This window comes from Muscardinus avellanarius (assembly GCF_963383645.1).
Source record: "Muscardinus avellanarius genome assembly, chromosome: 2".
Lineage (NCBI taxonomy): Eukaryota > Metazoa > Chordata > Mammalia > Rodentia > Gliridae > Muscardinus > Muscardinus avellanarius.
The window spans coordinates 111518128-111543999 of NC_137787.1; the positions used below are offsets into that span (position 1 = coordinate 111518128).

Here is a 25872-nt window from a genome sequence, read left to right on the forward strand (position 1 = left end):
TATCTCATTACAGAATGATATCCGAGTCAAATTTGAACATAGAGGAGAAAAAAGGTAAGGAAGGAAACATTACATGTTAATTAAATCATTTAATAAAATGTGCATTCTAACTAAGCTATTAAAGGTTTCTTCCAGAATTGAGTGAAGTTTCATGGCTTATAAACTGAGAATAGAATAGTCCTTTGGTGGTATGTGACTTGTGCTTACTAGACTTGATTCTATCAAAATCAGACAGAACATTAGACTTGAGTAATGTTTTTGCTTTGCAATGTTAGGAACTAAATAAAGTCACTGTGCAATGAATGCAGCCCTTATTACCTTTTATTTTCACTCAGGGTAAATTGTAGTTCTTTTTATAATTGTATCATCCCTCCAGATACTGTATAGAAATTATCTAGATGGACCTAATGTTACAATTTTAATTATTCTTCAGAGACCTCAGTGTATGAGATATATTTTGTTGATAATGTTTAGGAAGGTGATTTGGAATGGTGGCTGCAAGTAGAGACAGAAGCCTAACCCTCCACCTAGTATCTGTATCTCAATGCAGAAGTAGTGGTGCCGATGGTTGACAATAAAATCGCCAACGTGACCGAATAGGAGGTGGAAAAGATGGGATTGTGTTTCTAGTATTGGTGTCTTATTAATATTAATAAGATGCCTGTTAGTCGTAAGGACTTTAAAATGGATCACAAGTCATATAACTTGAAGCTATAAGCATGTTTTACAGAGCTAATGAAAAAATGAAATGTATCAGACAGTACATCCAGTCTTCTTTCCTATTTAAGATTCTTTTATGAGCCGGGCGTGGTAGCCCACATTGTAATCCCATCATTTGGGAGGCTGAGACCAGAGGATTGTGGTTCAAGGACAGCCTCAGCTACTTAAGCCCTCTGCAACTCAGTGAGACCTGGTTTCAAAATAAAGAGTAAAAAATAGGGCTGGGTGTGTAGCTTGGAGGTAGAATGCTCCTGGGTTCCATCCCCATTACCACCAAACAAACAAACAAACAACAACAACAACAACAAAATATATATATATATTATGAAGTCAGGCATGGTACATGCTTGTAATCCCAGTTCTTGGGTGGCTGAGACAGGAGGATCACATTGTTTGAGGACAGCTTTAGCAAGTAGTAAGGCTCTCATCAACCGAGTAAGACCCTATTTCAAATAAAAATAAAATAGGGTTGGGGTTGTAACTTGGAGGTAGAGTACCTCTGGGTTTAATCCCCAGTACCAAAAGGAAAAAGGATTCTTCTATGAGCTGGGCATGGTGGTACATGCCTGTAATACCAGTACTTGGAAGATTTGAGACAGGATTGCAGATTTGAGGTTGGCAAAAGCCTGTTTCAAAATAAACAATAAAAAGGGCTCGGGATATAGTTCAGAGTGGGAATGCCCCTGGGTTCAGTCCCTAGTAACTAAAACACGAACACACACACATACACACACACAATTTCATGGATATTTTCCCATTTATTAAAAAAAAACATTCTTCCCTTTTTTTTTTCCCTCGGGTCTGGGGATGGAACCCAGAGTTGTTTGACCTCTGATCTATACTCCCTGCCCAATTTTTTATTCTTTATTTCAAAACAGGGTCTCACTGAGTTGCAGAGGTCCTCACTAAGTAGCTGAGGCTTTCTGCGAACCACGATACTCCAGTTTCAGCCTCCCAAATGCTGGGATTACAAGCGTGCGCCACCACGCCCGGCTATAGGATAATTTTTTTAAGCCAGTTTTGCCTATGTATACCTTCAGTTCAATCCTCAGTACCACGGGGAGCAGGGGAGGAATGGAGCTGGGTATGATGGTACATACCTGCAATCCCAGTACTTGGGAGGCTGAGACAGGAGGATCACAGGTTTGAGAACAGCCTCAGCAAGACAGAGACTTTCATTAATCTAGGGAGACCCTGTTTCCAAATAAGAAATAAAATTGGGCTGAATGATGATTTGAAGGTAGAATGCTTCTAGGTACCACACACACACAAAAAAATGACAACATATATAGGTTTTACATAATTTTGTATCTAAAAGAACTAACTATTGTAAATACATTATCTAATTATACCTAAGAAAATAAAGTATCTTAAAATTCTGTCTATATAGAATTCTTCAGTTCTCCAGACCAGTGAAACTGGAAGATCTGAGATCTAAGGCCAAAATTGCCTTTGGACAGTCCATGGACCTACATTATACCAATAATGAGGTAAACATGTCCGTGCAACTTTTAGTATTCCTTATATGGGAAGTAGTATAAGGTTGCTTATAGGATTGCTGGGTTTTTACTTAGTGATTAGTAAGAATACGGGATGTCGGACAAATATCACAGGTAAATTTGTCAATTTTAAATGATTAAATGATTAAAATGAATTTCTGCCATTGTGGAAAAATAGCAGGCACTGTTGGGCAAATAATTGAATCAAAACTTATGCTAGGAGGAAATACATGTATTATTTAGTTATGTTTTATATGCATTGGCTTATATTTTTAGATTTTATTCTGTTACTTTATTGTTGAACTGTCTTATCCTCTCATATTATCTTTATCTATAGACAATAGAGCTTTGGTAGTCAGTTAATTTAGTTAAAACTTAAAGAATTATTTTAGTGTAGGTTAGGACACAATTAGAAGTTGGTATTTGTAACCCTGAGGGCCTGCTCTGCCATGGAAGAACAAGTGGCTGTTCATTAGAAACTTAGAGTAGGAGCAGAGGATTGTTTAAAAATAGAGTTGTTTAAATATGTGGGGTTCTTTAAAGGAAATGTGTTCTGATAGTGAATGAAGGTCTATTTGTAGTATTTAAGGGTGATAGATATTCAGGGGTGATACTTACATTGAGATTTAATGTGAAATCCTGCACAGTTTGAGGGAAGAATATGGCTGAGCAGAAAACAGCTCAAAGGCAGTGCGGACCGAGGGCCTGTTCATTGTGTGTTCAGGCATGGGAAGTGCCAGTGGGTCAGCGTGACAGCAGAGAGCTCCATCAGGCTCGCTGAAAGGAAAGCACAGTACAGCTGCCTTGCCACTGTGCAGATAGAGCACTCCAAAGTAGCAGGTTTTAAATGAGGTCATTGTTAATTTAAAGCTAAATTCAATGCAGATATTGGAGCAATGCTTGCCTAAAGAAAGAACTTAGGGCTCAGAGAGGAAAATAATTTGAGAAAGTTAAGTTCTGTAACCGAAACAATATTTTAGCCGGGCATGGTGGTGCACACTTGTAATCCCAGTATTTGGGAGGCTAAGACAGGAGGATCGTGGTTCGTGGACAGCCTCAGCTTAATGAGGCCCTCTGCAATTCAGTGGGACTCTATTTCAAAATAAAGAGTAAAAAATAGGGCTGGGGATGTAGCTCAGAGGTAAAATGTCCTTGGGTTTCATCCCCAGTACCACAAACAAACAAATAAACAAACAAACAATATCTCTAAATAAAATATATGATTATTTATAGCAATGCCTTGAAATTTTAGTGTTTAATTACTCTTTGGGTTTTCAGTTAGCTATAGGCATATCTTATCGCCCAGCCCTATTTTGGCTTTTTATTTCTGTACATGTTAGTCTGATTTGCAGGTGCCAGCCTCTGGGACTGGGTGGGCTTTCTAGAATCCTGACTTTACTTCATGAAATATGAGAAAAACTGATTACAAAGTTTTCCTGCTCTGCTCATCTACAGTAGGAATGATGTTAGATGTTTCTGGCTTGGCTCCAGGGGCTGAGGTGCTTAGAGGAGAAGGATGGACTTTACTGGCCCAAAGTGCTAACTTGCAGGATAATATATGCTTCCTGGACCTCCCTCCCCATTCCCCTATCAGTGTTTCCTAGTATTATTTCCCCATATAAAAATCCTGAACTTGAGAGCCGGGTGTGGTGGTTCACACTTGTAAACCTAGCATTTGGGAAGCTGAGACAGGAGCATCACAGTTCAAAGACAGTCTCAGCTACTTAGGCCCTTTGCAACTCAGTGAAACCCTGTTTCAAAATAAAGAATAAAAAAAATAATAGGCTAGGGGTGTAGCTTGGAGGTAGAATGCCCCTGGGTTCCATCCTCGGTACTGCAAAAAGAAAAAAATAAATAAAAATCCTGAATTTGAATCTTTAGTATCATAATATTTTTCCAGAGGAACCAGGACATATCATATTTTCTGGGGGAGGATCTCAATTTTTTTAATGGAAAACTTTCTTTTTTTGTAGTACTGGGGATTGAACCCAGAGACATTCTACCTCAGAGTTACACTCCCCAGCCTGATTTTATTTTTTGTTTGGAAACAGGGTCTCTCTAACTCGTGGAGGCTGGTCTCGAACCTGTGATCCTCCTGTCTCAGCCTCTTTAGGTACTGGGATTACAAGCATGTGCCACCATACCTGGTTTATGGAAAACTTTCTCTTTTTTTTTGCAGGTCTGGGGATGGAACCCAGGGGCATTTGACCTCCGAGCTATACCCCCTGTCCTATTTTTTATTCTTTATTTTTGAAACCGGGTCTCACTGAGTTGCGGAGCGCCTCACTAAGTACTGAGGCTTTCCGCCAACCATGATCCTCCGGTCGCAGCCTCCCGAATGCTGGGATTACAAGCGTGCACCACCACGCCTGGCTGAAAACTTTCAAATGCTGAGATACATTAAGACTTCACTCTTGTCTTGGTGTACCTGCCTAGTATGTATATCAAGAAAAATGTAGCCTGGCGTGGTGACGCACATTTGTAATCCCAGTTCTTGGGAAACTGAGACAGGAGGATCACACAGGTTCGAAGCCAGCCTCAGCTACTTAGTGAGACTCTCAGCAAGTTAGTGAGACCCTGTTTCCAAATAAAATATAAAATAGGTCTGGTAGTGTAGACCAGAGGTAGAAAGCCTCTGGGTTCTACCCCCAGTACTCTCCCACCTCCAAACACAAAATGAGATTAGTTTGACATTTGTCCATATTTCACCCATGCTAAGTCCTACAATTGTGGGTTTTTCCCCCCTTCTTTTCCCTGATTTCCCCCAGCATTTGTATATAGTTTTTTTTCTGGAGTTTCTTGAGGATTCACATTAAGCTAACTCATCCATGGTTTTAGTTATTTTTTCATTTTCCCAAAATTGAAAAGTTCCATTTTTAGCTGATTCTTCTAATGCTTTCTGAAGGATTACTGTGAATGGTGCTGGCGTTATATAATGAGAGTGACCTCTTGGCAGGACTGTGGTAGAGGTGTCATTAGGCTGAGATTACATTTAAGATTTTTTAAAGCTTGAGGTTCTATGAGAATCTGATTCTCTGAGTTAACCAGTCCTGATTCACATCATGACATAGTGTCCCAAACCAAATGTAGGATGCTGGGTGTTGGTGGTAGTAGGGAAACTCTTATAAGAGGTATTCGTTTTGTGAACCTTTGGATAAGCAAAGTCAACACTGTATTATCTCACTTCTTTGTAGTTATTTTGTCTAGCATAATACATTTCTATTTTCAAAATGAAAAATTATTCTATAAATATTCAGTTTGCGAGAATTGAAACAGCTAGGAAATTTAAGCTGGGATTGCTTGCATTTCGGAGGTATTTAGGCAAAGGAAGGATTTTCTAGCTTCATTCCTATGGGCTGTTCTCATACTTAATTATTTAAAGTCAGGAAATTCACTTCTTTTAAGTTCTATTTAATGTGTTAGACTTAATTTTTAGTTCCTTTACATAAATAACTTATAAAATACAACTGATTTACCAAAAATCAGCTGAAGGGGAATAGATTTCACAATGAGGCTGGAATGAATTCACCAAGCAAGAAAACATTGTGTGATTTATTTCATATAATTTAGATAAGTTGAGGCATATTTATGACATTGTCTTCATTTAACAGTTTATAGTAGGTGACCTTAGGATGTGGGAGAGAGTCTCATCAGGACTATAGAATATTGAAGAAAGGAGCAAAATGTTTAAGTAAGGTTCATAATTGGTAGTAAAATGAAAGAAATTTAAGTAAATTAGTAGGTCAGACTTGTTCTGTGATAAGTGAATATTCCTTTATTAGAAAGAAATTCTCACAGGGGGAAAAAAGTGGACCCAGTTAGTGGATAACTTGTAGTAGTATAAAGTTAGCTACAAACGGAAATAGGAAATGAAGTTTTAAGAACAGACTAAGTAAATATAAGCAAGATGTATGATGGACTTCATATTAATTCTGGTTTACATGTGTGCCTAGCAGCCTTTATTAAACAAAGACCTTTATTCATAAATCTGCATGGGGTGAGTGCATAGCATGCCAGCTAGGGGGTTTGGGTGTAGATTGTGCTTTCAGTTCTGAGCTTATTCAATGCTATTTTCCAAGTGTCTGCTCTTTGTTGTGCTCTGCTGGCATGTGTATATATTTGTGTTGGAGGGGATCCTTGTCCTCAAAAGACTTACAATGTAGAGGATCCCAATCTTAAGGAGGCCTTCAATCTGAATGGCCAAATGCTGTACTTATCAGAGAGCTAGTAAACAAGTGTGGAAGTGTTCACTTGTTTTTACTCTGTCTTATTTCAGTAAACTTGAATGTACTTTGATATTATTTCTAGTCTTCTTAAACTACTAACCTGACTTTTTTCCTTTCTCTTTTCCTTCTTTAAAAATTACTCTTTTAGTTGGGTGTGCTGGTGCATAGTTATAATCTCAGTATTTGAGATGCTGAGACAGGAGGGCTGCAGGTTCACAGTCAACCTCAGCAACTTAATGAGGCTCTCTGCAACTTAGTTGGACGCAGTTTCAAAACAAAATAAAAGAGGGCTGGGGGTTATCTTAGGGGTAGATGCCTCTGAGTTCTATCCCCAGTACCAACAACAAAAAAAATGTATATGTTTTTCTTCCCCAACTTGACTTTTTTTTTTTTTTAAGAAAATGATTATTTGGGTTTCCTTAAATTGTGTAAATCATTTTTTTCCCCACAGACCTCTCAGGTGCCTCTGTCCTCTATAATATCTCATCCATGATGAGAGCAGATTCCACATGCAGAATTTACTGTGAGCTGGATGGCCCATTAAGCGTATTTGTTTTAGAATGTAAGTGGTCAGGTCAGGAAGATGAACCCCAGGTAGACTACAGGTTGTAGATTTGTTGCTACTTAGTACCACCTCCATGACAGCAGTAACCAATACTCAAGATTTATTGTGTCTCATACATTTGGTATGAGAGTGTGACTCTGTGGTTACTATTGGAAAGAGAACTAAGAGTTTTATCTATGCAGATAAAAAGTACCTTTAAAATTAATTAATTATTATTATTTTTTGGTGCTGTGGGTGGAACCCAGTGACGTTCTACCTCCAAGCTACACGCCCAGCCCTATTTTATTTATTGCTGAATTGCTAAGGCTGGTTGAACTTGCAATCTTCTTGTCTTGGCCTCTTAAGTACTGGGATTACAAATGTGTGAAATCATACCCAGTCATTGACTATGATTGATTGATTGGTACTGGGGATGAAGCCCAGAGACCTCCTGCCTCCAGGCTACACCCCCAGCCTATTTTATATTTTATTTGGAAACAGGGTCTTGCTAAGTTGCTGAGAGCCTCACTAAGCAGCTGAGGCTGACTTCAAATTTGCTCAGGCCTCCTGTCTCAGCCTCCCAAGTACTGAGATTACAAGTGTGCGCCACCATGCTCAGCTTGCCATTGACATTTTAACAGTACTGAGATTACAGGTGTGCCACCACACTTGGCCAACTTTTATTTTATATAGCTTGTATGTATACCCCTTTATGTTGTTTTGGGATAACTATATTGTAACTTAAATTTAGCAGTATTATGGGAATGTCCTAGAAAATGTCCTAGAAAATTAATCTTTTTTGGTGGTACTGGGGATTGAACTTGGAGGCATTCAACCTTCAAGCTATACCCCAGTCCCTTTTTTTTTAAAATTTTTATTTTGAAACAGGATCTCACTAGGTTGATGAGAGTCCCACTGCATGCGGAGGCTGTCCTCAAACCTGTGATCCTTCTGTCTCAGCCTCTCAAGTACTGGAATGACAGGCATGTGCCATCATGCCCAGCTTGAAAATTAATCTTTATACTTATTAGAAGACTGTAATGATTAATAAAGCAGAAATTTAAAATACTCATTTGTAGTGGTAGGATGGGGAGAGCAAAGTTGTCTCGATACATATACTTATTCAGACTTTGATTATAGCAACAAAGAGCAAAGTATTTTGAGATTTGTAATTCCCTAGTAATATAGATACTCATAGAAGTTGACCTGGTGAAATGGCAGCATGATTTCTTCTATTCCTCTTTGTTTAGTTGGTAATTCCATTAACTACCCAAGATGACTTGGACAAAGCTGTGGAACTGCTGGATCGTAGTGTTCATATGAAGAGCCTCAAGATATTACTTGTAATAAATGGAAGTACACAGGTATTTTTCAGTAAGAATTATGGGACTTACCCTCTAAAGGCCAAGATATGATGCAGTTATATTGTGTATATTTTAAATATTGATATATTTTAAATATGGTTAATGCAAATTTATATACTTTAGTTGCTAGAGTTTAATATCCTTGTTCTTAAAAACAACATAATTAAAATTAAAAATTAGAATAATGTACATAGGAAACTAAGAGAAATTGATACCTTTGGAAGAACTATGTTAGGATTAACATGTCCTTTTTTTTCTTGGAGACAAAATCATACTATGTTGCTTATGTTGATCTCAAACTCCTGGGATCATAGGCACTGGCCACTGAGCTTGACAGGATTAAAATTTCTGAGTAGAAGAATCGATAAGGCCCACTAACAATATAAAATAGCTAAATTTCTAGGGAAAGGATTCTGTTTAAAGTCATAGGAAAATTGTATTAATTGTCTTTTTTCCTTTATAGGTTACTAATTTAGAACCATTACCATCACTAGAAGATTTGGATAACGCAGTATTTGGAGCAGAGAGGAAAAAGCGGCTTTCTATAATAGGTAAGAAAGCTAATGTCTGAATCACAAAATGAGTTGTTTCCCAATTTCTTTCCCATCTTTTAATAGGGCAAAATATGTAGAGCAAAGCCTAAACATATTCCTGATAAATCACACCCTGTTTGTATACTTTCTATAATTTATCTAAGTTAACTACTTTATAGAATCTGATATCACCTGGAAATAAATTTCACATATTATAGGATTGGCAGTGTCTAATTTTAATTCTTTGTCTAACAAATTCAAATAAAAATTGAAGAGGTTTTACTTGAGCTGGGTGTGGTGACATATGTAATCCTAGTACTTGGAAGACTGAGACAGGAGGATCATAGGTTCAAATTCAGCCTCCACAATGTAGTGGGGCTCTTAGAAACCTAGTGAGACCCTGTTTCCAAATAAAGAAATAAAATTGGGATGGGACATAGATTGGAGGTAGAATGCCTCTGGGTTCAATCTCTAGTACAAAAGAAAAAAAAAAGGTTTTACTTGTATCAATAAAGGAAAAAAAATAAAGTAATTGTAGTATATTAAAATTATATACTACATTCTAAGTTATAAGTTTTTCTTCCTAGAGGTCTAGCTATTGCTAAGAATGCTGTCAAAATAAAGATTACCTAGAATTTCCAGATTATGCTTTATTATGACTTTTTTGGTACTGGGGATTGAACCCAGAGACATTCTACCTTTGAGCTACATGCTGAGCCCAATTTTATTTCTTATTGGAAAGAGAGTGTCAATAGTGCTGAGAGCCTTGCTAAATTGCTGAGGCTGACTTTGAATCTGTGGTCCTCATGTCTCAGCTTCCCAAATACTGAGATTACAAGCGTATGCCACCATGCCCAGCTTTATTATGATTTTCTTAGCATTCACTTTTCACTTACCATAACAATGCATCTCTGTAATTAAGGTTATGACATAAAGAAATAAAGATCCTATGTGTTGTAATGAAAGGCAACTTTCTTAGCAAGACATGGCTGGTTAGGAATGCTCTTAACTCCCCAGTTCTGTGTCTTCTTCAATTTGTATATTGTTAATCTACAGTGCCCCCCCCCCCGGGTCTAGGGATGGAACCCAGGGGAATTCGCCTTCTGAACTACACCCCCTGCCCTATTTTTTATTCTTTTTCTTGAAATAGGGTCTCACTAAGTTGTGGAGGGCCTCACTAAATAGCTGAGGCTGTCCTTGAACTGTGATCCTCCAGTCTCAGCCTCCTGAATGCTGGGATTATAAGCGTGTGCCACCATGCTCAGCATTAATCTACATTTGTAAGTTAAAAGTATTTAATTGCTAAAAAAAAAAAACACTGATAAAAATGTTTTCAACAGGTCAGAGCATATGGTCATTAAAGATGAGATCATGTATGAGGCATGAATTTGAAGGGAGAAATAGAAGAGAAGAGAAAGATGAATAGGGAGGAAGTAGGAGAAGGGACAAATAAAAGATTTGTTTGGGCCGGGCGTGTTGGCACATGCTTGTAATCCCAGTACTTGGGAGGCTGAGACAGGAGGATTAAAATTCATAGCTTCGAGCCGGGTATGGTGGCACACGCTTGTAATCCCCATGCTTGGGAGGCTGAGACAGGAGGATCATATAGGTTCGAAGCCAGCCTCAGCTACTTAGTGAGGCTATCAGCAACTTAGTGAGACCCTGTTTCCAAATAAAATATAAAATGGGTCTGCTGGGAGTATAGCCCAGAGGTAGAAAGCCTCTGGGTTCCACCTCCAGTACCACCAAAAAAAAAAAAAAAAAAAAAAAAAAAAAAAAAAAAAAATTCATAGCTTCTCAGTGAGGCTCTCTGCAATGTGAGATGCTGTTTCCAAATAAAGAATAAAAATAGGGCTGGGGGTATACCTCAGAGGTTCCATCCCCAGTACTGGGGAAAAAAAAAATCTGACACTAATAAATTTGTTCTTGTCCTTAAATCATGAAATTCTAGCAATAAGTTGAAAACACACTTGCAAAGTACATTTTATTTTTCAAACTGGAAAGCACAACTACTATTTACTGTACCTTTTTTTATAGTATCTATCATTTAAAAAAAAAATCTAGCTGGGCGTGGTGGTGCATGCTTGTAATCTCAGCATTCTGGAGGCTGAGACCTAAGGATTGCAGTTTGCGGACAGCTTCAGATACTTAGTGAGGCTCTTTGCAGCTCAGTGAGACCCATTTTCAAAATAAAGAATAAAAAAATAGGGCTGGGAGTGTAGATCAGAATGCCCCCGAGTTCCACTGCCAGTACTGCAAAATAAATAAATAAATAAATAAATAAATAAATAAATAAATAAATAAATAATCTATGCTTGTAATCCCAGTAATGGGGAGGCTGAGACAGGAATATCCCAGATTCAGAGCCAGGCTCAGCAACTTAGTGTGGCTCTCTACCACTTAGTGAGACCCTGTTTCAAAAATGAAAGAATAAACTCATGCCAGAGGTGTAGCTCAGAGGTAGAATGCCCTTTGGTTTTATCCCTAGCACTACAGAAAATAAACAAATAAATAAAATAAGAAACCCAGCAAATTCACTTGAGTTCCATTCAGCAGAACAAGCTAAATTCATTAGCTAAATTGACCTTGTAAATTGTTTTGAGTTAGAATTGTACTGAATGTCTTAGTCTTATTCTACAATTTAGTGAGACCATTTCAAAATAAAAAATAAGAAATCAGACTGGGGGTCTAGCCCAGAGGTAGAGTGTTCCTGGGTTCAATTCCCAGTACCACAATAAATAAACAAACATAGTATAATTTCCACAGAGCCAGGTAAAAATCAGGCAGATTATTGTCTTACAAAAATTGCTATTAAGCAGCTGGGAGTGGCAGCACACGCTTGTAATCCCAGTACTTGGGAGGGTGAGACAGGAGGATCCTGGTTCATGGCCAGCTTCAGCTACTACTTAGTAAGGCCCTCCGCAATTTAGTGAGACCCTGTTTCAAAATAAAGAATAAAAAATAAGGCTGGAGGTATAGCTCAGAGGTAGAATACCCCTGGATTCCATCCCTGGTAACACACACACACACACACACACACACACACACACACACACACACACACACAACAACAACAACAACAACTAATCTATCATGTGTTACTACGAAGAAATTTAATGCTTGTAATCCCAGCATTTGGGAGGCTGAGACCCGAAAATCATGGTTCGCTGACAGCCTCAGCTACTTAGTGAAGCCCTCCGCAACTTAGTGAGACCCTGTTTCAAAATAAAGAATAAAAAATAGAGTGGGAGTGTAGCTAAGAGGTCAAATGCCTCTGGGTTCTGTCCCCAGACCTGCAAAAAATAAATAAATAAATAAATAAATAAATAAATAAATAAATAAATAAATAAAAATAGGGAGCGGGTATAGTTTGGAGGGCAAATGCTCCTGGGTTTCATCTCCAGACCCACAAAAAAAGAAAAAAGAATCTTAAGTTCTAGAAATATGGCTTTTCCCAAAGCCTAATTTTAAGTATCCAAAAATAAAACTTAAGATTCCAAATTTAAAACACCCTAATAAGGGCTAAATGACTAAGAATCTTATTTTAGGTTTCTAAAAATTAAGAAAAGGAAAGAATATAAAGAAGTCAGATATGCATAGCATATCTTCATTATGAATAATAATTTTATCCTCACAACATCCTTACAAAAAAAGGGACTTAATCCCATGTTTACAGAGGAGGAAACAGGTTCATGATGATTAGATAACTTCCCCCAAACACTTAGCTGGTGAGTAACTGGAACCAGGATGTAAAGTGAGTACTGACTGCAGGGCTTGTATTCTCTCACTACATCTTAAATCTTCCCACAAATTAGGATGCAAGTTGACATATGTGAGTTGTCTTTGGAAGTTCAGAAGCATCTATCTAAGACATTTATCTAAGATTCTGTCATGTGTTATGAACCCATGATGCAGTTGTCTACAGAAGAACATATGACCTGATGAGTTTATAAATGAGTATTATAGGTAGGTTACCAACTATAGTAGGCTGTGAGTATAAAAGGGCAATAAAAACATTTGAAGGGTTTTTTTTGTGTGTGGTACTGGGGGTGGAACCCAGGGGCTTTTCTGCCTCTGGGCTATACTCCCAGACCTATTTTATATTTTTATTTGGAAACAGGGTCTCACTAAGTTGCTGAGAGCCTAAGTAGCTGAGGCTGGCTTCGAACCTGTGCGATCCTCCTGTCTCAACCTCCCAAGTGCGGGGATTACAAGTGTGCGCCACCACGCCCGGCTTAACATTTAAAGTTTTACAAACATAGGTATTCTGATAAGTTTCAATAAATTGAATTCCACTTGCTAAAATTATTTTTATGTAATTTATAAATATAGCCTATTTCACCAAAATGAAAGTTGATTTTCTTATTGATACTTATGAAATCATACTTTTTCTCCTTTGAGGTCCCCCTACTAGAGATAGAAGTTCCCCTCCTCCAGGATACATTCCAGATGAATTACACCAGGTTGCCCGGAATGGGTCATTTACTAGCATCAACAGTGAAGGAGAGTTCATTCCAGAGAGCATGGACCAAGTAAGCTGAAGTTGGATTTTATTTTTCATTTTATTTGAAGGGATGTTGGTCAGGGTTGGTATGATTTAGCAAGTACCTGGTATGTGTATGTTTGTTCTCTAACCCTGCATCTTATTTTTGTGTATGTGTAGGGTACTAGGGATGGAACCCAGAGGCATTCTGCATCTGAGCTATATCCCCAGGTCTATTTTATTCCCTTTCTCCCTCCCTCCCTCCTTCCTTCCTTCCTTCCTTTCTTTCTTTCTTTCTTTCTTTCTTTCTTTCTTTCTTTCTTTCTTTCTTTCCTTTTTTTTCAGTATTGGGGATGGATGGTAGGGGCATTCTACCTCCAAGCTATACCCTCAGCCCTATTTTTTATTCTTTATTTTGAAGCAGGGTTTCACTAGTGGAGGGCCTCACTAAGTAGCAGAGGCTGGCCTCAAACTTATGATTCTCCTGTCTCAGCCTCCTAAATACTGGGATTACAAGTGTACACCACTTATTTTATTCTTTATTTTTTATTTTTTATTTTTGGGTGGTACTGGGGTGGAACCCAGGGGCTTTCTACCTCCGGGCTAACTCCCAGACCTTTTTTTTTTTTTTTTTTTAAATATTTTATTTGGAAATAGGGTCTCACTAAGTAGCTGAGGCTGGCTTCGAACCTGTGTGATCCTCCTGTCTCAGCCTCCCAAGCGTGGGGATTACAAGTGTGCGCCACCATGTCTGGCTTATTCTTTATTTTGAAACGGGGTCTCACTAAATTGCTAAGGCTAGCCTGGAACCTGCAATCGTCCTGTCTCAGCCTCCTGAGTACTGGGATCACAAGCATGTGCCACCATGCCTGGCCATTTTTTATTTTATAAGTGAGAAAAATAATATAAAATATTGGAAAGTGTCCTTAATGTACTTGGGTCTTTATGTGTTGGTGTTTAACAAACACTACTAGAGGAAGGCTGGTTTTCTTATATTGCTCATCCACAAATGTATGAATGAATGCATATGTTGAAATCTCAGGATGAACTCACATTCACACTTTTAAAATTACACTTGAAAGCTAGAGTGGAATTATAAATATTTAATTTTATGAAGCTGAAGTTTGTGCACTTTTTATAACATTTAAAAAAGAGTTTCATTTCTGTAGTATTAAAATGTATCATGGCCAGGCACATGCTTGTAATCCCCGCACTTGGGAGGCTGAAACAGGAGGATCGCGCAGGTTCGAAGCCAGCCTCAGCTATTTAGTGAGGCTCTCAGCAACTTAGTGAAACCCTGTTTCCAAATAAGATATAAAAAGTAGGTCTGGGAGTATAGCCTGGAGGTAGAAAGCCTCTGGGGTTCATTCCCAGGACCACCAAAAATAAAAAATAAAAATAAAATAAAATGTATCATGGAGTTGCTATTATTTCCTTAACATTGCATTCGGTGTTCACACTATTGCTGTAATTTTCCTTCCTCCCTCCCTCCCTCCCTCCCTCCCTCCCTCGCTCCCTCCCTCCCTCCCTCCCTCCCTCTTTCTCTCTCTCTCTCTCTCTCTCTTTCTTTCTTTCTTTTTGCTATTGGAGATTGTACTCAAAGGTATTCTGTCTCCAAGCTGCACCCTCAGGCCTTTTTTATTTTGAAACAGGGTCTCACTAAGTTGCTGAGACTGGCCATGGACTAGAAATTCTCCTGTCTCAGCCAAGTCCCAAATATTGTGATTGCAGGCACGCACCACTGTTTTCTGGCTGGTAGTTTACATTTTCTAATAATGTATAGCCGTATAGCAACTGATCATTGCTTTCAAATTGGGTGGGACTATCATTCAGTTTCTAGTCAACAAAACTATCTGAAATATTTTAGGTTCTAATTATTTTAATAACCTATTCTCTTTTCTTAGAAAAATTTGAAGTCATGGCTTACTCATGTGAGATGTTTAAAAATAAATAACTCTGAAGAGTGCTGTTGGGTATGGGGTTTCTTTTGGAAGTACTGAAGTGTTCACAAATTGTGGTGAGGGTTGCATAGCTCTCAGCATACAAGAGTCACCGAATTATATACTTTATATTGGGTTCGTTTAGCCACATGTAGTGGCGCATGCCTATAATCTCAGTACTTGGGAGATTGAGACAGGATGACTGCAGGTTCAAGGCCAGCCTTAGCAACTTATCAAGACCTGTTTTGAAATTTAAAAAAAAAGGGTTGACGCTATAGCTTGAGGTAAAATGCTCCGGGTTGAGTGTCCAGTGTCCAGTATTACAAAAAAGTGGAGGGGGTAGTTTTATGTTATATTAATTGTACCTCAAAGAAGCATATTTTTAAAAAGATAACTTTTTGTTATATCATAATCATGGTGAACTTTTGTTTTCTTAGATGCTGGATCCATTATCTTTAAGCAGCCCTGAAAATTCTGGCTCAGGAAGTTGTCCATCACTCGATAGTCCTTTGGATGGGTAATGTTGTTTTTTAATACATATGTATAAATATGCATATGCACATGGAGGATTACTAATAATTCATTTGTGCTACATCCAGAGGAATATAGTTAATTAATACTTGTCTAAACTGATGGCAAATGAAATTCTCCATAATGCAGGTAGTCCTTTAACTTCAGGAGACTCAATCTTTATTAATTTAAATGATATTTGATAGCCAGGCGTGGTGGCGCATGCTTGTAATCCCAGCATTTGGGAGGCTGAGACAGGAGGATCTTGGTTTGTAGCCAGCCTCAGCTACTTAGTGAGGCCCTTTGCAACTCACTGAGACCCTGTTTCAAAGTAAAGAATAAAATATAGGGCTGGAGGTTTAGTTTGGAGGTAGAATGCCCCTGGGTTTCATCCCCAGTACTGAAGAAAAAAATCTGATTATAATATTTCTGAATATTTCTGCTTGTCAGAATTGTGTATTTGAAGATAAATACAAAATTAAAATTTGTATGTGTTTATTTTTAAAACTGTGTTACATGAAACAGTTATCAACATTTTTATTAATATGTTTGGTTTTAGAGAGTTCTTGAATTTCTTTACCTGTTCAGAATTATACTTATTTTGGCACAAAATTAGAAAAACTTATATTCTTGGTAATTGTGGTGCAGTGTGTTGGCTGACATTTCATAAATTTAAATACTTTTCTTTTGGGAAATAGTTGTTCAGGAATATGAGAAGGATCAAGGTGCATCTGAATTTTTATTTTCTTTTTCTTGTTTTTTTCTTCTTTTGTTTTCTCTCTGAAGTGCTTGAGATGGAACCAGGGCCTTCATGCATGCCAGGCAAATGCTGTGCCACTGAGTCTGTTACCAGTGCCCACTCTCCTGTTACAGTAGGACATTGTTCTTGGTAGTCACTTGGAAGCACAGAGTCAGTATTAAAGTGATTGCCAGTTTAATCTCTGAAATTGCTTTGTGAAAGCTTTCTTTTTTGTGTGTGTGGGTCATTGGAAATTAGACCCAGGGACAATCTTATACCTCTGAGCTATACCCCTGTACCCCTAGTCCTTTTTTTTTTTTTAAAACAGAGTCTTGTTGAGTTGATGAGGCTGGCCTCATCCTCCTAATTCTCCTGTCTCAGCCTCCCTAATACTAGGATTAATTACAGGCATATGCATTCATGCCAGGCTTATGAAAGTATACATGCCCACGTGTGTGTGGGGGTTTGGGGATAGAACCCAGGGTCTTATGCATGCTAGACAAGTAATAGTGTTACTTCTGAGCTACATCCCTAGCCCTGTGAAAGCAATGCTTTTGTGTATGGGGGGTGATTCTGAGGATTGATCCCAGGGTCATTCTACCTCCAAGATATGTCCCAGCCTCTTATTATTTTTTTAAAAGTTTGAAAGTGTCCTACTAAGTTGCTGAGGCTGGCCTTGAACTTGCAGTCCTCCTGTTTCAGCCTCCCAAGTGCTAAGATTCAGGTGTGCACCACCATACATAGCTAACAAATTTATTTATTTATTTGTTTGTTTGTTTGTACCGGGGGTTGAACCCAGAAACATTCTACTCTACGCTACACCCCCACCCAGTTTTATTTCTTATTTGGAAATACGGTCTCACTAATTTGCTCAGTACCTCTCCAAGTTGCTGAGGCTGGCTCTGAACTTGCTATCTTCCTGTCTCAACCTCCCAAGTACTGGGATTACAAGTGTGAGCCACTATTGCCAGGCTGCAAATTCTTTTCTAAAGACAATTTTTATTGGTGCATTATAATATTCTGTAATAGTGGGATTCATTGTGATGTTTCTGTATATATACATCAGTTTCATTCCCCAGTACCTCTATTCCCTTTCCTCCTTCCTGCCCCTAGCCCCCTCTTATGGTCTTCCTTGTATTTTTGAGATCCCCTCTTCCTCCCCCTTTTTTCTCTCTAGCTTTCACATATGAGAGAAAGCTCATGACCCCTGACTTTCAGAGTCTGGCCTATTTGTCTTAACATAATGCTGTATGAAAGCAAATCCTGCTGAGCCTGGTGGTGCATGTTTGTAATTTCAGTACTTGGGAGGCTGAGACAGGAGGAATGTAGGTTTTAAGGCCAGCTTCAGCAACTTAGCAAGACTCTGTTTCTTTTCTTTTCTTTCTTTCTTTTTTTTTTTTTTTTACGGTACTGGGGATTGAACCTAGGGGCATTCTACCTCCTCTGAGCTACACCCCCACCCCTATTTTTTTTAATTATTTTCTTTTTTCTTTTCTTTTCTTTTTTTCTTTTTTCTTTTTTTTTTTTTTTTTTTGGTGGTACTGGGTTCCTGGAAGCCCTTATACCTTTTTTTCCCCCTAAGTTTATTAAAAGATAGAAATACAGAAAATAGAAGTACAGCCCCATGCCAAAATGGCATGAGGGGGTGACTTGAAATGAATACACCCAGCCCTTATACCTTTGGGCTACATTCCCAGATCTATTTTATATTTTTATTTGGAAACGGTCTCTTAAGCCAGCGCAGCTGTCTTTGAACCTGCGCGATCCTCCGGTCTCCGCCTCCCAAGCGCGGGAATTACAGGCGTGCGCCACCATGCCCGGCTTTATTCTTTATTTTGAAACAGGGTCTCACTGAGTTGCAAAGGGCCTCACTAAATAGTAGCTGAGGTTGTCCTCGAACTGTGATCCTCCTGTCTCAGCCTCCCAAATGCTAGGATTATAAGCGTGCGCCACCACGCCCAGCTTTAAGACTCTGTTTCGAAATAAAAAGAATAAAATAGGACTGAGGATATAGCACAGAGGTAAAACGTTCCTGGGTTCAATCCCCGGTACCACAAAAAAAGAAAAAAAGAAAACAAATCCTGAAAAACAAGTAGGGAATTTATAGTTATTTTTCTTTGATTCATCTATCCCTGTTCGTGTCAGTATCTACCTCAAGGTAGAACTTTTCAGTACTCAGAGGCTGAGGATCTCAGGTTTGAGGCCAGCCTTAGCAATTTAGGGAGAACCTCTTTCAAAATGTAAAAAATGAAAAAAATGTCTGGGTGTATAGCTTGGAGGTAGAATGGCCCTGATATAACACCCCCCAAAATCCCTATTATAAATTCTAGCTGGGTGCAGTGGTACATGCCTATAATTCCAGCACTTGGGAGGCTGAGATAGGAAGACTGCAGGTTCAAAGCAAGTCTCTGCAACTAACCTAGTGAAATCTATTTTCAAAATAAAAAATAAGCCGGACATGGTGGTGCATGCTTGTAATCCCAGTACTTTGGAGACTGAAACAGGAGGATCACAGGTTTGTGATCAGTCTCAGCCAATTAGTAAGGCCCTTTACAACTTAGTGAGACTCTGTTTCAAAATAAAGAATAAAAAACAGGGCTGGTGGTATAGTTCAGAGGTAGAATGCCCCTGTGTTCCATCCCCAGTACCGCAATACATATATACATACATAAATAGATAGATAGATAGATAGATGAAATATCTCAAGCCAGGTATGGTAGCAAACACCTGTATCCAGTGCTTGGGTTCAAGGACAGCCTCAGCAATATAGGAAGACTTTTTATCTCTTTTTTTCTTTCCTTAAAATTATGTTACTGTTTCAGAGTGAGCTTCTCTCTATGTGTACACACACACACACACACACACACACACACACACACACACACACACACACATATTGTTTAAAGCTTTTTTTTGTTGCATTACTGGGGATGGAACCCAGGGGCATTTTACCTCCGAGATACACCTCCAGCCCTATTTTTTATTTTTTTATTTTGACACAGGGTCTCACTGAGTTGCAAAGGACCTCACTAAATAGCTGAGGCTGGCTGCAAACCACGATTCTCCTGTCTCAGCCTCCTGAATGCTGGGATTTTAAGCATGCGCCACCACGCCTGGCTTTGCTTAAAGATATTTTATGTGTTTTATTTACATACCTTATCTCTTAATTTAATATGACATTTTCTATTTATAGAGAGAGCTATCCAAAATCACGAATGCCTAGGGCACAGAGCTACCCAGATAATCATCAGGAGTTTTCAGGTTAGACTATGTAAATTCTATATTTTAAAATGTTTATGACAGTAATGATTTGGTTGGGAGGGAGGTATTTGAAAAATAAAAAATTAGTGATTGTGTTTTTCATCAATGAAATTACTTGATCCTTTTGTAACATTGCTTTCTTATGTTTTCAGACTATGATAACCCTATCTTTGAGAAATTTGGAAAAGGAGGAACATATCCAAGAAGGTATCATGTTTCATATCATCATCAAGAATATAATGATGGTAAGTTTCTAATTGTTAGACCACAATAACAGTTTTTTGAAAATGTCAAATATAATCTGGTGTGGTGGCACATACCTGTAATCCTAGTAATTCAAGAGTCTTGAGTTAGGAAGATTAAAAGTTTAAAGTCAGCCCAAGCAATTTAGCAAGACAAGACTGTTCTTTTTTTTTTTTTTGTGTGTGTGTGTGTGTGTGTGTGTGTGTGTGTGGTACTAGGGAATGAACTCAGGGTTATTCTACTTCTGAGCTATACCCCCAGCTCTAATTTTTTTTATATCTTATTTTGAAACAGGGTCTCACTAAGTTGCAGAGGGCCTCACAAGTTGCTGAGGCTGGCTGCAAACCTTTGATCCTCCTGTCTCAGCCTCCCAAGTACTGGGATTATAGGCATGCACCACTGTGCCCAGTTTAAAACCCTGTTTTTTTTTTTTTTTTTTTTTTTTTTTTGTGTGTGTGTGTGTGTGTGTGTGAGTCTGGTGATGGAACCCAGGGACATTCAACCTTTGAGCTACACCCCCTGCCCTATTTTCTATTTTTTATTTTGAAACAGGGTCTCACTAAGTTGCAGAGGCCTCACTAAATAGCTAAGGCTGTTCATGCATGGCAATCCTTTGGTCTCAGCCTCCCGAATGCTGGGATTACAAGTGTGGGCCACTACGCCCAGCTAAAACCCTATTTTCAAAAAGAAAAAAGAGCGGGCGTGGTGGTGCAGTTTGTAATCCCAGTACTTGGGAGGCTGAGACTGGAGGATCCCGCAGATTCGAAGCTAGCCTTAGCTACTTAGTGAGGCTCTCAGCAACTTAGTGAGACCCTATTTCCAAATAAAACATAAAATAAGTCTGGGAGTGTAGCCCAGAGGTATAAAGCCCCTGAGTTCTACCCCCAGTACCACAAAAAGTAAAGGAAGGAAGGAAGGAAGGAAGGAAGGAAGGAAGGAAGGAACGAACGAACGAGCTGGATGTGCTGGAATAAGGACTAGGGTGTAGCTCAGTGGTAAAATGGCCCTGTCTTCAATCCTAGTACCAAAAGGAAAAGACAAAATAAAACAAAATACAAACCCAGCTGGTTGTGGTTGTAAAGGCTTGTAATCCCAGTACTTGTGAGGCTAATACAGGAGGATCCCAGGTTTGAGGACAGCCTCAGGAAGTAGTGAGACTGTCATCAATCTAGTGAGACCCTGTTTCAACATTAAAATAGGGCTGGGAATGTAGCTTGGAGGTAGAACGTCCCTGGGCTCAATCCCTAGTACCACACACACAAAAACCACCCCAATAAAAACACATACAAATTGAAAAGATCTCTTACTTGTGTACTACCTTAGAAATAAATTTGTTCTTGAATCAGATAGTTTTCTGGTTAAAAAGAAAACTTTATTGAAGAAATTGGGTCATAACTAAAACTAATATTTTAGCGATATTTCCACTTACCTCATCTTTCCCTTAAAAGAAGTAACTTAAAATGATTTGAAGCTAAGCTGGGTGTTGTGGCGCACACTTATAATCCCAGTACTTGGAAGGCTGAGACAGGAGGATCGCAGGTTTGCAGTCAGCCTCAGCAACTTGTGAGGCCCTTTGAAACATAGTGAGACCCTGTTTCAAAATAAAAAGTAAAAAATTGGCCTGGGGTTGAATCTTAGAGATACAGTGCCCCTGGCTTTCAATCACAGTACCACACACATACACAGAAAATAATAATAATAAAAAATAAAGTAATAAAACAAGCTGGGTATGGTGTCACACACTTGTAATTCCAGTAGTCGGGAGGCTGATACAGGAGGATCCTAGTTTCAAAGCCAGCCTCAGCAATTTGTAAGGCCCTCTGAAACTTAGTGAGATCCTGTTTTTTGTTTTTTTTTTTTTAGTGGTACTGGGGTTCCTGGAAACCCTTCTACCTCCGGGTTACACTCCCAGACCTATTTTATATTTTTGAAACAGGGTCTCTTACGCCAGCGCGGCTGGCTTCAAACCTGCGCGATCCTCCTGACTCCGCCTCCCAAGCGTGTGGATTACAAGCGTGTGCTACCACGGCCGGCCGATCCTGTTTTAAAATAAAGAATAAAGTAGGGCTGGGGGTATAGCTTGGAGGTAGAATGCTCCTGGATTCAATCTCTAGCACCAAAAATAATAAGTAAATAATAAAATAAGTTATTTTAATTAGAAAATTACTCCTTGATGATGAAATATATACTTGCATTGTCTCTTTAGGGAAAAAATGCTAGGTGTAAATTATCTATTTTTTGTTTTGTTTAGTAATGGGGATTAAATCCAGGGACATTCTGCCTCTGAGCTAGATCAGTCCTTGTTCTTATTTTTTATTTTGAAATAGGGTCTTGCTAAGTTGCTGAGGCAGGACTGGGTTCCAACCTGCAATCTTGTCTCAGCCTTCCAAGAACTGGGATTATAGATGTGTGCTATTATACCTGGCTTGTCAAATATATATACATATGTATATGTATATGTACATATACAAAATATATACATATATACATACAGACATATACATATATATACATACATACAAACACACATAATTTTTTGGTATGTGGTACTGGGGGTTGAACCCAGGGACATTCTACCTCTGAGCTATATTCCTAGCCCTATACTATTTTTATTTTGAAATAGGATATCTAGGTTGATGAGAATCTCACTACTTGATGAAATTCTTGTGTACTTATGATATTTCTGTCTCAGCCTCTCAAGTACTGGGATCACAACCATGTGCCACCTGACTTGTGTGTGTGTGTGTGTGTGTGTGTGTGTGTGTGTGTGTATCTTGTGTGTGTGGGGGTACTGGGGATGGAACCCAGGGGCACTCTACCTCTGAGCTACAACCCCAGCCCTATTTTTTATTCTTTATTTTGAACAAGGTCTCATTGAGTTGCAAAGGTCCTTACTACGTATCTGAGGCTGACTGTGAACCATGTTCCTCCTGTCTCAGCCTCCCAAATGTTGAGATTACAAGCATGTGCCACCACACCCGGCTTAATTTTTGAAACAAGATCTCACTAACTCACAGAGGGCCTCACTAAGTACCTGAGGCTGGCTGTGAACTTGTGATCCTCTTGACTCAGCCTCCCAAGTACTGAGATTATAAGTGTGTGGCACCACACCCAGCTTGTTTTGTCTTATAAAGTCATTATTAAAGTTGGGTGTGGTGGTGCATGTTTGTAATCTCTTTACTTAGGTTTAGACAGGAGGATCACACATTTGAGGACAGCCTCAGTAAGTAGTGAGACTCTCATCAACCTAGCGAGACCCTGTTTGAAAATTAAAAAAAAATTGGGCTAAGCATTGATTTTGGAGGTAGAATATCTCAGGGCTCAATCTTCAGTGCCACGGGAGGGGGGGATCATTGAAAGTGAAAATAAGTGCTTTTTATTATTTAAATTTTTTTGTGTGTGTGCACTGGGGGTTGAACCCAGGGGTACTGTAACTCTGAGCTACACCCACTTCAATTTTACTTTTATTTTGAAACAGCACTTACTAGGTTAATGGGAATCTCACTACTTGCTAAGGCTGGCCTTGAACCTGCAACCTTCTGTCTCTGCCTTCCAAGTCCTGGAATTATAAGCATGTGACACCACACCTGGCATAAAGTGTTTTTTATTCAAAAGGGAAGGATTTCTATTTTGTACCTACCATGTTTGTCTGCATATATGTGCATTTCCCATAAAAGTCTATTTGAGTTTTTGTTCAGATCCTAGTTTTCCTCCCCTAAAATCATTGCCATTTAAGTTTCTTGTCCTAGTCACAGATTTCTGTTCCCTGCATTACAAATTTTAAAGATTTTTTTTTAAAGTATAGCATATAAATGAAAAGAGTAAATTAATTCTATTTTTATTTTGTAGGTCGTAAAACTTTTCCAAGAGCTAGAAGGACCCAGGGGACCAATTTTCGGTCTCCTGTGAGTTTCAGTCCTACTGATCACTCCTTAAGCACTAGTAGTGGAAGCAGCATCTTTACACCAGAGTATGATGACAGTCGAATAAGAAGAAGGGGAAGTGACATAGACAATCCTACTCTGACTGTCATGGACATCAGCCCACCCAGCCGTTGTAAGTAATAGAAATTGTCATAGTGAAATGTATAACAGAATTTTATAATATTAAAAGGAATAAATGCCCAGTGAAGCCAGATACTAACATACTGTACTCCCAGTACTTGGGAAGCTGAGATAGGTCTTGGGAGGCCTTGATTGTAGGCTTGGGAGACAGCCTTAACACCTTTGTGAGCCTCTCAGTAACCAAGCGCAACTGAGATTGGGTTAAAAAACAAAACAAAGGGCTAGAGATATAACTCAGAGGTAGAAGGCCCCAGGGTTCAGTCCCCAGTATCACAAAGCAAAACAAACAAAAAAGTGATAATGGTGTTTCTAAAGATGGCCAGAATGTCATGTTTAAGAATATTATTGCTGCCAGGTGTGGTGGCACATGCTTGTAATCCCAGCATTTGGGAGGCTGAGACCGGAGGATTGCAGTTCGCGGACAGCCTCAGCTACTTAGTGAGGCCTTCCACAACTTAGTGAGACCCTGTTTCAAAATAAAGAATGAAATATAGGGCAGGGGTGTAGCTCAGAGGTCAAATGCCCCTGGGTTCCAGCCCCATATTATTGCTAATTACTTCAGATAATTTTGCTCTTCACTTTTTTTTTTTTTTTTTTTTGCAGTAGTAGGATTGAACCCAGAGACATTCTACCTCTGAGCTACACCCCCAGCCCTATTTTTTATTCTTTATTTTGAAACAGAGTCTCACTGAATTGTGGAGGGCCTCACTAAGTAGTTGAGGCTGTCCACAAACCACGATCCTTCTGTCTCAGCCTACCAAGTACTGGGACTACAAGCATGCACCACCTCACCTGGCTTGTCCTTCACTTTTGTTAGGAAATTTATACCAACTAGTCATTTTTTCATCTATCCCATTCTACCTATGCTACTTGGGATTTTAAATGTAATGTTTCAGATGTAGTCTAATGAGAGTGGTACATGGAAAAATAATCATAGTATAGCATTTAGTCTAGATCTTAAACATTAGTAGAAATTCACTAGTTAAGGAGGTATAACGTCCAGGTGGTCATGGTATGTTTTGAAAATGAGTAGGTGATTTTGCCAACATGGGGGATATCCTAGTGGGAATGGACTGCAGTGGCAAATAAGGCCAGAAGGCAGAGTATTTGGACCTTCTCGTGTGAACTATTTATCCAGAGATTCATGCTTGAAGATATTTATTGCAGTAAAATTTGTATACTCTGAGTTCCTCTCTATTATCCTAGTGTTGTCTTACTTTTTACTTATACATCTATAATAACTTCATACTGCATTGCTTATTGTTTTTGCTTTAGACAGATACCTTTTCAAGTGATCAAAAGTAAGAGAAAACCTTTTATATATTTTAATAAACATTTAGTTTATTTCTATAATTCTTTATATAGATCCAGGATTGAGTCAAGTATCAGATTTTCTTCACTGAACAATTACATTTAAAGCTGGCCTGGTGGCACACACCTGTAATCCCAGTACTTGTGAAGCTGAAACAAAAGGATCACAGGTTTGAGGCCAGCCTCAGCAACTTAGCAAGAGCATATTTCAAGATAAACAGTAACATAGGGCTGGGGGTGTAGTATGGAGAAAGAATGTCCCTAGATTCAATCTCCAATACCAAAAAAAAAGGTATTAGCTAGGTATGGTGGGGCGCACTAGTAATCCCAGCTACTAGGAAGGCTGAGAGTGGAGAATTGCAAGTTTGAGACCAGCCTGGGCAAGGCTGTCCTTGAACTTGCAGTCCTTCTGTTCGGTCTCCCAAGTACTGAGAT

General features: G+C 38.9%; 1 protein-coding gene across 1 annotated transcript in view; it reads left to right on the plus strand.

Annotated features, from left to right (window-relative positions):
• Positions 1-25872, plus strand: part of MAP3K2 (mitogen-activated protein kinase kinase kinase 2) — a gene marked incomplete at its 3' end in the record, with an annotated part of 42045 nt that overhangs the window by 2566 nt on the left and 13607 nt on the right. Inside the window, exons 2-10 of the mRNA XM_080689081.1 lie at positions 14-54; positions 2111-2210; positions 8240-8353; positions 8817-8904; positions 13288-13418; positions 15747-15826; positions 19752-19819; positions 19972-20064; positions 23912-24118. Of these exons, the coding sequence (XP_080545207.1) occupies positions 14-54; positions 2111-2210; positions 8240-8353; positions 8817-8904; positions 13288-13418; positions 15747-15826; positions 19752-19819; positions 19972-20064; positions 23912-24118 (922 nt within the window). The remainder of the gene's footprint in view (positions 1-13; positions 55-2110; positions 2211-8239; positions 8354-8816; positions 8905-13287; positions 13419-15746; positions 15827-19751; positions 19820-19971; positions 20065-23911; positions 24119-25872) is intronic.